At 43.4% G+C, this 16,816-nt stretch overlaps 2 protein-coding genes across 2 annotated transcripts; one reads left to right on the plus strand and one right to left on the minus strand.

Moving 5' to 3' along the window:
- Window positions 1-389: 389 nt before the first annotated feature.
- On the minus strand, window positions 390-7,362 carry LOC135917423 (probable RNA-binding protein EIF1AD). Its single transcript, XM_065450989.1, has 4 exons — window positions 6,900-7,362; window positions 5,791-5,899; window positions 2,269-2,377; window positions 390-578 (listed from the first exon to the last, which is right to left on the minus strand). Exons 1-4 carry the CDS (start codon window positions 6,984-6,986, stop codon window positions 416-418), a joined length of 468 nt encoding a protein of 155 aa, XP_065307061.1. The 5' UTR covers window positions 6,987-7,362; the 3' UTR covers window positions 390-415.
- A 183-nt stretch (window positions 7,363-7,545) lies between these two features.
- LOC135917425 (barrier-to-autointegration factor-like) lies at window positions 7,546-14,937 on the plus strand. Its single transcript, XM_065450990.1, has 3 exons — window positions 7,546-7,733; window positions 12,136-12,269; window positions 14,624-14,937. Exons 2-3 carry the CDS (start codon window positions 12,144-12,146, stop codon window positions 14,768-14,770), a joined length of 273 nt encoding a protein of 90 aa, XP_065307062.1. The 5' UTR covers window positions 7,546-7,733; window positions 12,136-12,143; the 3' UTR covers window positions 14,771-14,937.
- Window positions 14,938-16,816: the final 1,879 nt, after the last annotated feature.

Below are 16,816 nucleotides of genomic sequence, written 5' to 3' on the forward strand. Positions count from 1 at the left end.
AGATCTCCATTCCCATGTATTTAAATAAAGAGATACTAGATTAGCAACAGAGCTAGTAGATTTAGATAGTGAAGCTGACACTTAAGAAAGCATAGAAGGTCGACTACATGAATAAAAATGTTAAAGATCTTTGTAAGCTTGTTTTTGGCCTGTCATACAGCTATTAACAAGGCTGGCATGTATTCATTCCACGGTGCAGAAGCCTAGTGTTTGCAGCTAAATTTTGCTACGGCAACGCTCCTCACACACACACACACACACACACACACACACACACACACACACACACACACACACACACACACACACACACTGAGAGAGTCCAGTTCTTGCATCAAAGGAGGCCATAATACACAGCCTGACCTATACAGAACAAACAAAAACAGGCATATAACAAAATATGTTTTATTTTGCACTACTCTTCGTCTTCACTTTCTGTGGATGACGAATCACTTTCTTCGTAGACAATGTTGGGACGGTTAGTGTTGACAAAGAGGTCATCATCTTCGTCATCACTGTCTTTAGGACTGGTGTTGTTGCCATCGCCTTTGCCATTGTCGCTGTCGAAAGCCTTTGGCCTGTAAAGCACCGAACGAAAACGTTCCAATATACCGTATCTGCTTAAGTAAGACTCCCACTGTTCCCTTAAAATATTACAGGGCCCTATACTCCGTTTCATACATTGAAGATATCTCTATGAAGGCTAGAGAGACTTCTCCGACTGCTCCCATTCGTGACCAAAAATAGAATGTCACATTTGAAATTAAGATATAAGCATGCATTGAGTAATTCGATTTAGCGTTTAGTCTCATACAGTCATACTCTTATGTCACAAAATATGACAAATTTCATTACCTGAAAGGTGTTGAATATTTGAACCTGTTCGCCAAAGAACTAGCGGAGAGACACGTATCAGCTACCAACAGCCACCACTTGCACTCGTGACCAGAGCACAGTATATATTGCATACTGGAAGCGCGAAGGCACACAAATAATATGCGATTTGATGCAACTACCATATAGCCCTAACTTCTAGGAACGCACTGCTTGCTTGTAGTTTCCTCATCTTTCCAAGTATGAAACTGAGTATAGCCTCGTACCAATTGAGCTTATGGCTACCCGTTGACACCAAGCACTGTGCAGATATGCGGAAATTGCAATCGCCAATTAACCAATGGGAAAGCTGTTTCCCAAACCTACACATTTTTGCTGTCTCCTAACATGGCCTGCTTTCGGCAAGCTAACTGCTGAAAAATGTTTTCCCCCAAGTTTTGTGAGCTCCGATATAGAGTGCATGGGCATTAGACTAGCAAATGTGGTAGTGCTTTTGATTCTGTTACAGCGGTGAAACCTGCCTTTATGAAATTCTGAGTGGAACAAGTAGGATACTGAAGAACGTTCAGTGAAATTACAGTTAAACCTTAATATAACGAAGCTCAATATAACAAAATTCTCGATATGACAAAGTATTTACATTTTCAGAACTTATTGTTGAAAGAACACCACATATTTAGAACCTCAATATAATAGTGAGCTACCTTCAATATGCAGTACATAATTTGCCATATTGCAGGAGGAGAAGTCGAATGTGCAGACTGCGTTTTGTACAGTAACGATACGGTTAAAATGCAGCTGGAGTGCTCAATTGGAAGCACCTTATTCCATGGCTGTCTCATGCACTTTGCTGTGCGCTAAGTTAGTGAGTAACACTTCTTAAGGAAGCCCACAACCCTTCGTAAAGCATGGAGTAATTATAGTAAAATGTTAGAGATGTAATTGTGCAATGGCTAAATTCACTGTGAGACACAATGGAATTATAGGCCCGACAGAGAAGAAATAGCAATTTTGCTGAAAATTTGATGGTGCTCATCTCAAAGCTGGCGCTGGTTTCGAAACACGTTCTCCTCGAGAACTGACTAACTTTAATTTATTAAACACGTGTGCCTAGAAATCAATAAATTAAAAAAAATACTGAAGTATTGCTAATTAGCAAAATGTTTGGCAATTTCTCTAGCAATGAACTCATTGAATTCATTAATTGAAACCCGCCTTAAAGTGACTAATTAATAATCTAACATAATTGATAAGTTAATTAATGAAACTTCAGAAGTTATATAAACATTTAAAGTGAATGTAGATAGGTATACATAACTGAGTGAAACGAGTTGAGTTACATCATACCGGCCCAGGTTTCCCTCAGAATAATATTGCAATAAACTCTAAGCTAATAAGTAAGTACGTATTCAATGGAATCAGGCTAAGACCTACCACAGGCCCTCCTCCTTGATGTACTTTATCTGGTCACGGTACAAGATGCGCTCGATCTCAGCCTTGACCTTGTCTCCCTCCTCAATGGGTTCCACGATGACAAAGTCACCTGCAAAGCAAGATTTTATTAGTCCCCTTTCACACATAAAAGCCAGGGACATGTAGTTCCCTGGCCAATGCAAACATATAATCTCACACACAATGCAAGAAAGTGTTGGTGCGGGCGGGCAAGTGCAACAAAGACCGGAGATGGCAGGCACATCATTTAGTATTACTACTAGCAATGCTCTCGCCAGTGTTTTTTGTATGATCGAAAAGTAACAGAAGAGTAAAAATTCAATCATGCTAAAAGTATACATCCACATGGTTTTCCTCGAAATGTGCCGCAAGAAATAAACTTGTTTTCAATGACAAAAAAGAAGTTATTGCCAGGATAGTGACATCTGCCACCAATACATGACAATTTCTGCCACCACACAAACTTATGATTGATGATCATGATCACTAATTACACCTTTTGAATCGGGGGTGAGAAATAGTCACCCAGCCCCCGTAAGTTGATTAAGTTTGGCTATAATAAGTTTGAATCCAGCATTCCTCTTACCTCTACCTTCTCATATCTGTCAATCTGTGAGCATTGAAATTCGTAAAATAAAATACCGCCGACACGACTTCAAGACGGGTGGGAGGTAATAGCACGCACTTTTTTTTTTAAAACTTTGCCCTTAGGAAACACCTCTTGTGGGCTGCATACATGATTATTTAACCTTTAGACAACACACAAGCAGCGACAAACTTGGAACAGCACAGTCTGACTAGAAACATATTGTTTTCTTATTACAGTCGCTTACTTCTTCAGCAACTTTTGCTATTGCCTGTTTCAAAACCTGGCTCAGAAACTTGTCTGGATAAACTTCTTAAGAGTTAGTGCCTCTCTTATTTAACCATCAAATAGACATTACCCAATCCTGACTGGGAGCTTACCACCATCGCTGATAGGAAAAGGTTACACTCACTGCATTCTACCAGTGCTAATAGAGCAGAAAACAGGAGGTTAACGAAGAAGCTTGAGAACAAGTTAAGGATTGCTCAAAAAGAGATGGAATGAAAAAGAAAAAAAAAATCATGAGCCATTCCACTCTGTGAAGGTAAATGAAGAGCAAAGCTGGGGACATATTCTGAAACAATCCACTTTGGCAATACTATGACCAAGACACGCTCCAATTGGCTGGTTGAGGAAAATCGGATTACGTAATGCTCAACCAGCCAATCAGCTAATCCGATTTTGCTAAAACAGACATTAGCGCTCGCTGATGGTGAAAGTGTGGTTGACAAATTATATAATTTTTAATTGGCTACCTCCATCTCTTTCAAAAATATAATAAACCTTGTCCTGTGTGTATAGTTAGACATATTGTGTATGTTCACGGTGTTTACAGGGTAAATTTAAAACAATGTTGAAGTGAGAAAACACAGATGAAGCAGCCACTGCTGATGCTTCTAATGTGCTTGTCCTCATATTGCCAGGATTTGCAGAAATAAAGCGAAAGTATTACTTAAAAGCCATGCACATCCATGTTAACAACGATGCAGTAAGGTATTAGCCCTAATAAAATTTCAAGTGAAAGGGTCGATGCCTTATGTAATGCCTCCGGGCCTTTAAGACTTCAATAAATGAAATGAAAGTACAAATAAACCTCAAATGATGTGGGTGACAACGCTCTGGTAATGGCACTTTAGGTGTGTGTGAGGAGGCTTTGGCATCACCAGTGTGATCTATGCCCTACACTTGTTGTCTGTTAGCCATGTACAAACCTGGTTAAGTGCCCCTTTGAAGGGACACTAAAGGCAAATACTAAGTTGACGTGGACTGCCTAAATACCATTCCTGAAACCTCTCAATGCTTGTTTCGTGCCAAGAAAAGTCTTAGTTTACGAGAATATTGCATCTGAAGGGTCCGAATACCTTTATTGCAATTCAAGTCTCCCACCACCCAACCGGGGAGTGGTGACGTTGTACATGCCATTACCACTCTTTGCCACCGTCGGTGAGTAAAACGGCACCCGACCGACGGTGGCACAATTTTTTACCAAAAATACAAACACGCGGCCGTGGAGAAACCAAGCCAATACGGAGCAGTGGATTCGCCATTGTAGCTGCTCTTGGTTAAGTGGCGCGGACCGTTCAAATGTCCTGCAACGTCACACAGAAGTGGAATTCCCTGCTACTTGCAGTTTGTGCGAGTTTTGCGAGGCAGCAAAACCAGTACAGCACTATGCGATAACGAAACTGCTGAAATGTGGGCGGCGCAGAGTTGTGCGAACACCTGTGTCATTGTCAAGGGTAATAATGAGTTTTTTTTTCTAAAATTGAAATAGAACTGGACAAGTGATATTTTCTTTAGTCTTATAATTCAATACAATGATGTTTTCACAATCAGTGGCTGAGTACTAGTGATAGAATTTAAATGAGGAATGTCTTCGTCATCAGGCAAGTTCTTGAATGTCCTGGGGGAGTCTCTAACCATGCCCTGCATTTACCTCAATTTCTCGATAATACTGACGCCTTAGAGATTCTTGAGCACTAACCTATCACTTTAGCTTGACTTAATATTTGCTTTTAGTGTACCTAAAAGGGCCCCAAGCAGGGTATCACCATGGGTCTCCCCCAAAACTCTGGTTTACTGCCCACTGCTCCAGTTGAATGGCCAAAATTTCTGATTCTACTAGAACCAATTGCAGGTGCAAAAAGTTATGGCACAATTAGTGACGTTGAGATTTGTCGTCTGAGAGTGAGGCTGGAGTACCAGGAATCATTTAATATTGCTCACACTGTAGTTATAACCTTAAAGGGACACTAAAGTGAAACAATAAATCAGTTTAGACTAATGAAGCATTGTTTGAGAACCCTGCAGGCATTCATTAAAAAAAAACTAGTTCAATTATAGATGAGAAAATGAAGGTCCAAGTATCAGTATTTCAATTTTGCGCCAAAACCCTAGCGCCGGTGCGTCAGCGTGACGTCAGGGATACCAAAGTATGTTTTCGCATTTGGGCCGCATTGGCTGAATAAAGGTTCCCAAAACTTGCCATGTTTAATATCTGGTTCTCTTAGAACACAATGTAGTCAATCTGTACAGCTACGTATAATTAGTAGGCCCTAGAAGATGCCATCAAGATCTAAGACATCACAGCCCCCAGGTGTGGGAACTTAAGTAGGCGTCGCCACCCATATTTCGTTCTTGCGCTTTTTCTGGCTTACCAAACGTCTTATTGTGGTAAGAGTGGTGTTGTAGAACGGTAATTTACTGATGCAGAAGAAATCATTTTTCACTTTAGTGTCCCTTTAATGTGAAGCGTTGAATCTCTTAGTGCAATACCGAAGAGATTCCACAGCATTACTCAGGTGAGCTTCCTTGGTACATAAGCTCTTGCACTAAGTTACCAGTACATAAATACTGGTACTAAATTATGCATGCGGAAGCATGACTAGCTTGACAAATTGGAACAAAAGGGGGCTCACCTCGCTTGATCCATATGTTCTTTCTGAACTTCACCGGCATGCTCACCAGGTAAGTATTACCAGATGGTTCTTCAACTTCATGCAGGTTGTTTCCTCTGCCACAGAGCACCTAATAGAAGAAAAGAAAGAAAGAAAAAAGACATTTAGTATACATTGTCGATAATTACTGTCCGAAGCACATAGGCACCAGAGTACTGTCATGTCAGCGTTGTTAGTTGGATTAGTTAGGTGGAAACACATCACACAATGATTGAAAAATAAACAAATGACCTTATGGTGAAAAATAGGAAACGGAACAGTATGCAGTGTGCACGTGCGTGCTAATACAGGACTGGGTGGAAGTCCTCGTCATTTCAGTAGTGGGTTCAAACTCTGAATGAGTGACTGCAATCGATAAAATCATTCTTCCTTTTTTTTTATTTTAACAGTGTTCCATGAAATGATGGAGAAGAGAGGCCATGTACAAAAATATTAACTAGCGAATATGCAGCATTGGCGGTAGCTCGGTACTAGTCCAAAATCGTACGTTTAGTGCGCTGGCCCTTTGTCTTTTGTATTAATAAAGTCTGTTCAACGATGCATGCGTGAGCACACCTTCAGGTGCCATGACGAAACCCAGAATCTGAGACACCATGTCCGTGCCATCAAAATTACTACGATTTCCCCATGGTCTCGCCACTGCTGCTACCCTCTTCCCTTTCAGCCGCACTTGTATGGGCCAAGTGACTACTGAGAGTTTGCATGCAACTTTGCCTTTGTGGAAGAAAAAATAATCCCGTTTGTACGATGCACCGCGACATTTGAATTTTTCCTTTTACTTTTCCGTCGTGCAGTTGACTGAGCGTGCTACATTTGTTACTTAATCGTACAGCGAAGCAAACGAACAAAAGATCGGTCAATGCACACGGTATATCGCCCCATGGCGCGGGCGGTGAAATTTCGATTTCAAGTTCTGAGTAAACTTTAGTTGCTTACTGTCAGACAAGTAACATACAAGTAACAGACGCGTTTACTGCGCGCGCCTTTAATGCATTTTACGACAGTCCAAAACAAGGCAAGAACAAAATGAAAAAAAGAAAAAATAAGCTGGCTGGCTGTAGAATACCGACCCGCACGATCTGCTGGTTTTCCTTGGGGAGAACATAGTCCTCCAGAACCTCCTTGGTGACGTGTTTGATTTTTGTCGTCTGCGACATGTCGGCGGCCGTTGACCGCTACCTCCAAGTCGAGGGGAATGCAATAAGTTGGAAGGTCTCCTTCGCTGAACACGGCAAGGTGGCAACCGTGTAAGATGAGGTCACTTGTAGGCTCCTTTTCGACGTGGACCACGCTGCTGTGGTGGCGGCCGCTTCCGTGTAAACGTCGAAACACGCGTAGCCCGACGGTAGTGCGAAGACTGCTCACACTCGAACAGAAGGATCAACTGCGCGCACAAGATCGCACGGGAAAAGAGTTGACGGGACTTCCTACGAGCGTAACTCAAAGGCAAAATGTGTGTGTTTTGACGAGTTTACGGTTTTCGCAACCGCACACATGGAGTCCGCCATCTTGACTGTTTATCAGGTGACCCTGTTACGAGAGTATACATAAAAAAAGAAACTTTGTTCGTGTAATAGAAATTTCAAGTTCTCACAGCGCCATTCACACAATATTGTTTTAATAATAATTTAAAAAATTGTGAACAAATGCGTTGTTACGATAGTGTGAAAAGGTGACTGAACTTTATTGCACCTTGCTGTCGAGGGTTTAAGATTCGCAACTTGCGGTGATTTCATTCGACGGATATTCAAAGTGCTCCCGACCGTGTCGACCGCGTTGTGAGGAAACCGGTGACTCGTCGTGTGGGATCTGTCGCACTTTTTCTAAAGGCAGTTGCAAGTGGACCCCGCCGACTTCTTCGGAGTCTCAGCAAGGCCTTGTCGTCCCGAGCCAAACCAACAAAGGTGTGTTCGCCGGTTACATTGTTTGTTTGTTACTGCCTAAAGCAGCATGGCAGAACCGGTGGTAACGGCTTTCTGAACTGTCGCGAGGAGTTATTTCCAGTCCAGCGTTATTCCCCCCCTATCTTTTCTTCTTTGCCCAGCAGTAGCAAGGCGTTTCGGTTTACGTATTCGGAGCACTTGGGGCAAGGTAGCTGACTTTGCTTACCGAAGCAGTCGGGGTGTAGAAGACGCTTGTAGAACGACAGGCGGCTCACTAGCTCAATTCAAACAGCGAATGACCAACAGTCGACAAAAAGGAGAGAGGAAATTTGCTGTTTTCGATTCTAGTGTTCGCTGCCGCTTGCTTTTATCTTCTTTGTTTGTTTTTCACTCAAAAGTTCGTTGGAATGTCTTTTTCATACGCAAGGCGCGTTTTAGCTGTTCTAACGTTTTCCTGTCGTTTATCCCTACGTGCCGGCTGATGTGACAGGACTCCGTAGCACGCGCTTCCGGATGCAATCGTCTGTTGAGGTGTCGTCACGTTCTGGGTCATGCGAGTTCGGTGCAGACGCGTTTACATGCTGCGCACCGTAGCTTCACGATATGATTACCGGAGAGAACCTTGGCGCTAGTGTCTACGGGATCTGCAAAGCGCATGGATTTGCCATGCCAGCTAGTGTCTAGCACAGCTCGCCGCCTCTCTGCACTCCGCGCTGAGAATCCATTCGGAGCGCGCGAAACTCGGCCCACCGGCTGCAAGAGGTGCGGCTCAGCCAGCACGGGTATGATGGTTAGTGCAGGGATTTGCCAAAAGACCGTCGACCAATTCGACGTTTTTAACAGAGTACTGCGTAATGAGTGAATAAACTTTATTAAAGGGGCTTCGAACAACATTTAAATGTGTAAGCGTTTCTACGCTTACCCAGCGAGATAACTGTCCCACCTTCCGCCCCGTGACGACCTATCTCGAGATAACGCCCGCAGCAGCGAGCGAATTCACCTTTGCGCTGTCACTCGCTTCAACGCACCCGCACCTAAACCTCTTACACAAGCAGCACCCGACATATTACACCGACACCTGCCCGTGGTGCGGCGCGAAACCCACGCTGGCCCACATAACGTGGGAATGTACGGCTCGGCCAAGCAACGTCAATTCACCTTTTCTAAGCGTCACAGACTTTTTACGGCAGTGGGAGGCACTACTCGCAAGCGAGGATCAGGGGAGCCAGTTGGCCCTCCTGGACCAAGCTCAGCCAGCCGCAAGAGCCAGTGGAGCCCTGGTGTGAAAGCCCCACCCAGACCTGCCATAACTCCGATTAATTGAGCAATAAAGTTTTTTTCTCTCTCTCTCTCTCTCGCTTCAACGCCAACGAAGCAGAGAGAACACAGGGCTCACGGAGCTCCCAACACACGCCTCACCCTGCCACTTTCGCAGATCGCTTTCAAGATACGGACCCGTGCGGGGGACTTTCTGCGTGATTTTTTAAAATCGTAGTTGAGAAATGCATTTGAAGATAGATGAGACTATTTCAGAAATGCCTTACTGCGAGAAGTTCTTAAATGTGTTCAGCAGAAGCGGAGTTATTGGCAGTCAAACACGCTGTTCGCAGTGCTTCCACTCCTTCTTCAATGATTTACTCTGCAGAGCTACAGTGGAGCAGGGTGTGCCCGCAACGCTCCACCTACCGAACGTCGCCGTGGTGCGCAGTTCATGTTTCCATTTTCGGTGCCTACAACGCGTCAAACACGGTTGTCCTCGGCGAGCTGCAGTGTGCTCAGCCAGTGGACTAGTCGCTGCGACCGTGGTATCTGTGCTACGTAGCAGGCTGCAGCTACATGTAACTAGGCCGCAATTTTGTAGCGATGGCTTTCCCGGTGCTAATGTCTTTCGGCGCTTCCTGTGTTTGTAAGTGGCCGCGTTCGACTTTCTGCCCAGGATGGAGCGTTGAACTTGGCCACTTACGAATGTGACAAGCGCTGAAAAGGCAAGGCTACAAAATCGCAACCCTGCAGCATTCGCTTAGAGGGCGCACTCGTATACTCCACTCTGGCTGGGCTACGTGGTTCGGACCGGCTTTGTCCTGCACCAGCTTGAATGACGGATAGTAGCCACATCCAACTTGCACATTTTGAAGCTCTATCAATAGCTTATTAGGAAGCAAAGTCTGCCAAGGTGTCTAACTAGGAGCAGCCGGGGGTTAGTGCGGACTGGCAAGCGTGTGCGTGGTTCCAGGCTAGTTGTGTGTTAAAGTCTAGTTAGCGAGACCAGACGGCTATGACATCGATAAGCAGGGTGGCTGAAGTGTTAATTCCTACGCAGGCGGCCATGCCTGATTGCGAGCGTACAATAGTCGGCTTCTTTTGGAAGTATGTAATTATCGAAATTGGAAAGCAGATTTTTGATTTCTTCAGCTTGTTTATTAAACTGGGTCGACAAGTACACACAGCAACAGCAGGAAGAAGCGCACTGATCCAACCATCCTTCTTGATTGAAGTTAGCTATTGGCCAACAGCAGCCGCGTATGGAAATCCAATATTATATGAAATAAGGCGTCCAGAAAAGAGTAAGGAGCAGGCTTCTGTTGAAAAGAGAGCATTTGAGAGAAAGGTGACTTCGCACTCCGCTTGCGAGATCCATGCCCCGTACACAACTGCAAAACTTGGCCGAGATGTTCACAGCAGCATATGCTATCCGCAGACTGTTTTTTCACCAAGCCTGAGGGTTGGTTCTAGGCCCCTTTAAAGTTACCTGGCTGCATGGGAAGCCTGGTAATGAAACCGTTATGCTACACACATTTTTTTCTTTATTGCATACAAATAATGTCAAAGATGTACATCACACACTATTTACAATAAATGTAGACACACAAATGGACAAAACAAGCGAACTATGGACATACGGTACACGCGTCCATGGCTTAGGCTTGAGACACCACGGATGCCTTCGACATGTGTGCCGTGCATAGAATGCGCTTGTGAACTTCTCGCAGGCAAGCCAGCGCATTTTGATTTGGCCATCTCGACAGGCTGAACCGCTGCAATTAGTAGCTATTGTGTGTGTGTTCGCAGAATTCTCTGCACTAAAATTGAGGACAATAGACAGCATAATAAACGAAGCCACAAGAATGTCTGAATCCACAAGCACGAAAATCTGACAAATGCATGTACCGCCCATCATTGCCATGGTGGCTGAACTCTGGTGGTTATTGTAGGAAGCCCTAGGCTGCATACCGGTTGTGCATGCCCCAAAGTTGCATATTTGACTCTTCCCATTGGATGGACACTTGGAACTGTCATCCATTTCAGTTTTGCATGTGGTGTAGGTTCGCTTTGTGCATCACTCCGACAAATGCAGTTTAAGGGCACATTCACACCGGCGACTTGAGGAGGTCGCGCAACCAAGTTGGTCGCTTTGCGACCAGTCGCAAACGGTCGCCTTTCTCGAAAAGCGACCATTTTGGGCGAGTCGCTCTCAGAGCGATTTTTCAGTCACGCGACCGTGGTCGCAAAACTGATAAACCAATCAGCGGCGCACCGGAAGTGATCTTTCGTGTATCTACATCCGGCCTCCTCCGGCGTCGCATTCAAATTCCGCGTAGATTCCGAGAGTTCTCGCTGAGAACGATAATCTCCGGGATTGCGACTTGCGGGTCGCGCTCAGCCGGGCTTGCCGGTGTGAACATCAGTCGCCTTCGGTCGCTTTTTGATTGCGAGTCGCAAACGGTCGCGCGACCTCCTCAAGTCGCCGGTGTGAATGTGCCCTTAGGTCTGAATGGAGTGACGCCTGCATTCGCTTGTGGACGTGTTTTTTTTTTTTTTTTTTTTGTGTGTGTGTGTGTGTGTGCGCGCGCCAGAGGACAGTATTGGAGCTGATTGTAGTTTCTGAATCTCCGCTTCTTGAATGTCTGTGAAGTTGTTCAGCAAACTGGGCTGAGTGAACTCCATCCTAGGGGCGGCAAAGCTTAAAATTTCTTTCTCATTAAAATTTCATTTTCTCATTGTGTGTCATCTAAAAAAGCAATTAGCACTCGGTGTATGTACCCAAGTGAAGTTGCAATGTGGTGTGAATTTTTGCAGCTCCTACTGCTGCGTTAATAATGGCACTTATTAACCCCTTAACTGCCGTAACAAGTTCCGTGACGGAGAAAAAAAGAATGGCAAAAGTAATTGGACATTGTTTTCTTGTTGAAATTGCAAGCAACTGAACGCATACACATGTGCAAAAATTGCCAAAAATCCACGGCGAGGTAACTAAAGGTGGCACTATTGATGCTACTCCAAAGGAAACATCGACATCGTCATCAGGGCTAAGTTGTTGGCCCTTGAAAGTAGTCTATTAGTTGACAGTCGATGCAGCTTTTCTTTTTTCCTTTTTCTTTTTTTTTTGGAATGAGGTAAAAACATACTTTTTCCTCATGCGCAGAGCCAGCCATGTCGTCGACATCACAGAAACATCGCAACTTCGTCTCCGAGCCGATGGGAGAGAAGGCGGTCACAGACCTTGCTGGCATCGGCGAGGTCCTTGGCAAGCGACTAGAACAGAAAGGATTTGACAAAGTGAGTCTGCCACTCTCGTACTGGTATCGCACAGTCCGGCCCATATGGGCAGAGCCCGAGCCATTTTGACCTATCGGGGAGCGCTAATGGGCGATTTAGAATAAAAACGGATTGGAATAGTTTCACGTTATACCGGCCAAGCTTTCCAAAAATCGGTTGCCCCTGCATAACCATAACTTTCGACAAATACTAAATAAATGCTTGCTGAAAATAAATTCGTTCTGCAAAAATGAAAAAAAAAAAGGCTGCTGGAGCATTTGTTTCGTAGGCATGTGTAAAAGGACTGTTGCAAGAAAAACATCTCAAGATTAATCTGCTGCATGATCAGACTGATATAAATACTAAATCGCAGGTTGTCATGCAGGTTTCCACCGCGAAACAGAAACCAAAGCTTGCATAACCCATTTTGTCTCTTTATTGCTTCGAAAACTTTTGTCTTGTTTTACTTCTGAACTCTTTTGATACTTTGTTTAGCAGACTGTGAAGAGTAACTAGGCTTTGTCGTTCGCTTGTTGCAAAATATTTGGTTAGTTTGGAATGTTTGGACGTGCCAAATATTTCATTTTCAAATGGGAATACGTAGTGAATGTGAAGTATTCTATTTGTATTTGAATGTTCGCCCACCCCTAGTATAAAGTTGAAAACCGAATGACTGCAGGGTGCAGATATCACTTTAGCTATTAATTTCTTTAAAGAAGCTTATACAAATTGGAAAATTTCCCAAAAATTGATACATTGAATTTGCAACTCCAGAAACTACTGTTAGTTACTGAGAGCCTTAACATTCTGCAAACAATTTCGAATTTTGATTGCTTCACACTTTCAAGTGACATAGAGTAGTAACATGCCTGGTAGTACTTTTAGTGATTTCTTTACGGCTGTTTTGTGCCAAACTTGTTCACACATCTGAACATTGTGCTTATTCTTGCGTTCTGCATTCTCATAGTGGCACATGCCTGTTGAGTTTTGAGCATGTTGAAATCTGAGGCGCAGCATTTAAAAGCTAGATGCTGATGCTACGTCATTGAGGTGAGCTGAGGAAAGGTAAAAGTATGCTTCAGACATCCAGTAGTAGCAAGCATGCAGAAACGTGGTCTTGTTTTATTTTTTGCTGAAAGTCGCTGGAAAACTATTTTGCTCTTACGGCTGCTCTGCTCTCACTGAAATTTCGCAGAAAGGCAGCATTTTATGGTTAGGATTGTTTAGGGTTGGTTTAGGATTTGTTAGGTTGCTTCCTCAAGAACGAAGACAATTTTTCTTTTTGTATTTATTTATTCTTGCAAAATAATTGTTCTGTGACTTTCAATGGAAAATGCGCGTCCCTGTATTTGTGCGCAGTGTTACGAGCACAGTGGTGCATTCATGGTGGGGCAAGCAAAATGAATGCTGCCATCTTCGCTTATGCCGCATCCGAGTTGCCCCTGTAGGCTACTCCTCAGCTTCGAGTTTGGACTAGGTGTAGTTCAACATCCAAAAGACTCTTTATAGGCATGCTCTGACTGGTCTATTTTTCTCTTTTCTTTTTTTCTTGGTACTCGTAATGACAACTGACTTAAAGCCACTTATTAAGGTGTGTATACTTTGCTGCTGCCGCTGGTGCCTTTTGTGGCCACAGTGCGCCACTTGAAGTAATCCACACACATGGTGTGCGGGAGGTGCATTTGCAATGCAAGGTCAATTGCTTTTTGAATCCATGCATACCTTGCAGTGATTATGTATGCAAATGCACACTGACGCAGTATGAAAGGTACCACTTATGTTCAAACAGCAACACCTGTAATTGTGCAAGTCATACACTCACTCGCTGCTATTTGTTGTTGTTAAAGAAGCTCCCTTGTGGATATTTTCTTATTCGAGCTCTGTAGCAAGGAAAATTAGTAGCTTTAAATGGAAATGTGTTCCCTTTTATATTGGTGTATATTGTGCTATGTACCGCTGACGGACTTGCGAGAAAGCTTCATTCTCGTGAAATTCGGGAACGTAGCCTTGAATTCAATGTTTCATTCTGTGTTAGTTTTTGCGACCTGCGTGGTGATTCATTAAATTAGCAGCACCATGCCTTAATGGAGCCAAAACACAGTTGTCACAAAACTCATGTCCTGTAAATATTTTTGGTTGACTAAATACATGTACGAACATACATGCATGCATGGAATACGTTGGCATTCTGTCTGCAACTGGGTTCTTCAAATAGCAGGAGGCCCCGCTAGTGTCCAGTAAGTTGTTGTGCTGTCTGTTCGACATGTAATGGAGGTATTGTGCGAATTTTGCATTAAGCAGCAATGGCGTCAGTTTTGCTAGTTATGCAGATTGCAACTTGCACACTCACTATTTCTGGCCTCTTATTGTTTCAGGCCTTCGTCGTCCTCGGACAATTCCTCGTCCTCAAGAAAAACAAGGACATCTTTGTGGATTGGATGAAAGACATCTGCGGTGCCAACAACAAGCAGGCGACAGACTGCTACCAGTGCTTATACGACTGGTGCGATGAGTTCTTGTGAACGTTGGACAGTTGCCAACAACTGACGGACTGTAAATACCAAGGGGACTTTTCTTGGTTGTTCTAGGACACCTGTCTTTTATCCGAGTCCACTTTCTACAAGAATTCTTTTTAATACATTTCTGTATTTTATTTGGCTAAATAAAATATTTTATTTTCTGCTTTTAATTCAAGTGTGGTGTGTACATGTGTCTGTGCATGTATGTACATGCTTTCTCTTCTAGTTTGGAGTTTGCAAAATAGGAATTGGTTTACTCACGGAAAAAACATACACAGCCAAAACTTGATATCAGAAATCATCTGATATAACAAAGTAAATCTGAAATGTACCTTGCCAATAACTTGTTACGAATGTAGGATATAACGGGTATTCTCATAACAGGTCATAATGACGTTCGACTGCACATTCCAATATCCAGCTCGCGTAAGCCTTTATGACTTGGGCATGGATGGGCAGTCTAGGCAAATAAGCACTCCCCCCAAGTTACTTAAAACGGCTGCAACATTCTTGCACAGTATGCCCATGACAAAGGTACTGTTACAGGTATGCTTATGTTCTCTTGGTATTCTTAATTTGGGGGCTATTTATCGCTGTTTATTTTTCCCATTTGAATGGTTTTTCAGTATCATTTCAATGCTGGAGGAATATTTCAGCTTCGAAAAATGCTGAAGGGAGAGGACATACTTGCCTTCTCCATTCTCTCTGCTCAAGTGGAAAGAGTAAAGGTTATTTGAAGGGGTGGGGTTTTGTCCGGGTACTTCTGTGTCCTCTTGTTCCAGGAGACTTGAATGCCTGGCCTGAATATTTGGAGATAGTTATGCTGGTAAACATAAGGGAATGAACGGGGCAAAGAAATAGCAGTTTTTCGGTTTTCAGAGACTCAAAAAACTGCCTCGGGAGTTAATTTTTGCCATTTATTGGTATGTACTGAAAACATGGAACCCTGTAATTATACGCTGTTCAAGTGTGGACTAGCTGGGATTATACTGACTAAAGGAAATACCGCATTCACATGGGGTATGAAAACCCTCTGCACAATATATCTTGTGTGCCAACACCATGGGCAACCATGTTTTTTTTTAAACATTAAAGTTATGATTTGATAAATCTTAATTTCAATCGCATGAGAAAATGCCTTGCCGTATGTTTTGCTCGCCCCTGCAGCTATGCAAGGAAGCATATGTTTGTCAAAAATGCTGCAGCTAATATTTCAGAACATTGACACTTCCTATTCCCTTGGCACAAAAATTCCTTTCACACCAGCAAAGCTAAAGTAATTTCTACCCGATTACGTTGTCGAATAAAAGTCTTAAACTTTTATCGTAGCCTTTATCGTCACAGGGCTGGTCTGGTGCCCTAACCTCTGCGCCCAATCTGTGGAGATGATGTGATTATAGACTTTTTTTTCTTATTATTCTGCTGCCGTTTTCTTCAAGGAAATACGTTTAAGGATCAAGCTTTAGACAGCTCAGTTAAAATTTTTCCGTTCTGAATATTTCTCTAGGAGCATCCTCACCTGGAAATAGAGTACATTCTACTTGGAAACTACCACAGGGGCGTTTACTCAGACGCGGAGGAAATTATTGTAGTTTCAGGGAGATTTTTTATTCATTTCTTCCTGACAATTTTACCAATTTTAGTAGTAACAGTAGTTTCCTAATACCATCGAAATCTTGGCCAATGCCCAGCCAATGCTTATGCGCCATCATAAATTGACCAAGCATATGGTCTACTTTCGCTAGGATTATGTAATAATACTGTGGCTTGGTTCGCTACAGTTTCTCAACTGACAGCAATTGTAGTAGTAGAACCGCAGAATAAAGAACCAACTTGTAGAACTGCGGTAGAACTAAAACGCGTAGGGCCGCAGTAACACGAACTTTTACAAACCGGCAGTGCTTAATATTCTTCTATAAACGATGAATTGCAATAGACGGCAATCGTTTTATGGAGGATGCTTTTAACGGGAATGTTGCCGCATTTTTTAAATTGTTCAAATTACCGCGCCCTTTTGGGCTCGGCCAATCAGAGACAACGCCCTCTAAA

This window comes from Dermacentor albipictus, chromosome 7, assembly GCF_038994185.2.
Source record: "Dermacentor albipictus isolate Rhodes 1998 colony chromosome 7, USDA_Dalb.pri_finalv2, whole genome shotgun sequence".
Lineage (NCBI taxonomy): Eukaryota > Metazoa > Arthropoda > Arachnida > Ixodida > Ixodidae > Dermacentor > Dermacentor albipictus.

Coding starts and splice junctions, on each gene's coding strand:
- LOC135917423 (XM_065450989.1), bottom strand. CDS start 6,986: ATGTCGCAGACGACAAAAATCAAACACGTCACCAAGGAGGTTCTGGAG. Junction 2,378..5,790: donor GAACATATGGATCAAGCGAG/GTGAGCCCCCTT, acceptor CTTGCTTTGCAG/GTGACTTTGTCATCGTGGAA. Junction 579..2,268: donor ATCAAGGAGGAGGGCCTGTG/GTAGGTCTTAGC, acceptor GGTGCTTTACAG/GCCAAAGGCTTTCGACAGCG.
- LOC135917425 (XM_065450990.1), top strand. CDS start 12,144: ATGTCGTCGACATCACAGAAACATCGCAACTTCGTCTCCGAGCCGATG. Junction 12,270..14,623: donor AACAGAAAGGATTTGACAAA/GTGAGTCTGCCA, acceptor TTATTGTTTCAG/GCCTTCGTCGTCCTCGGACA.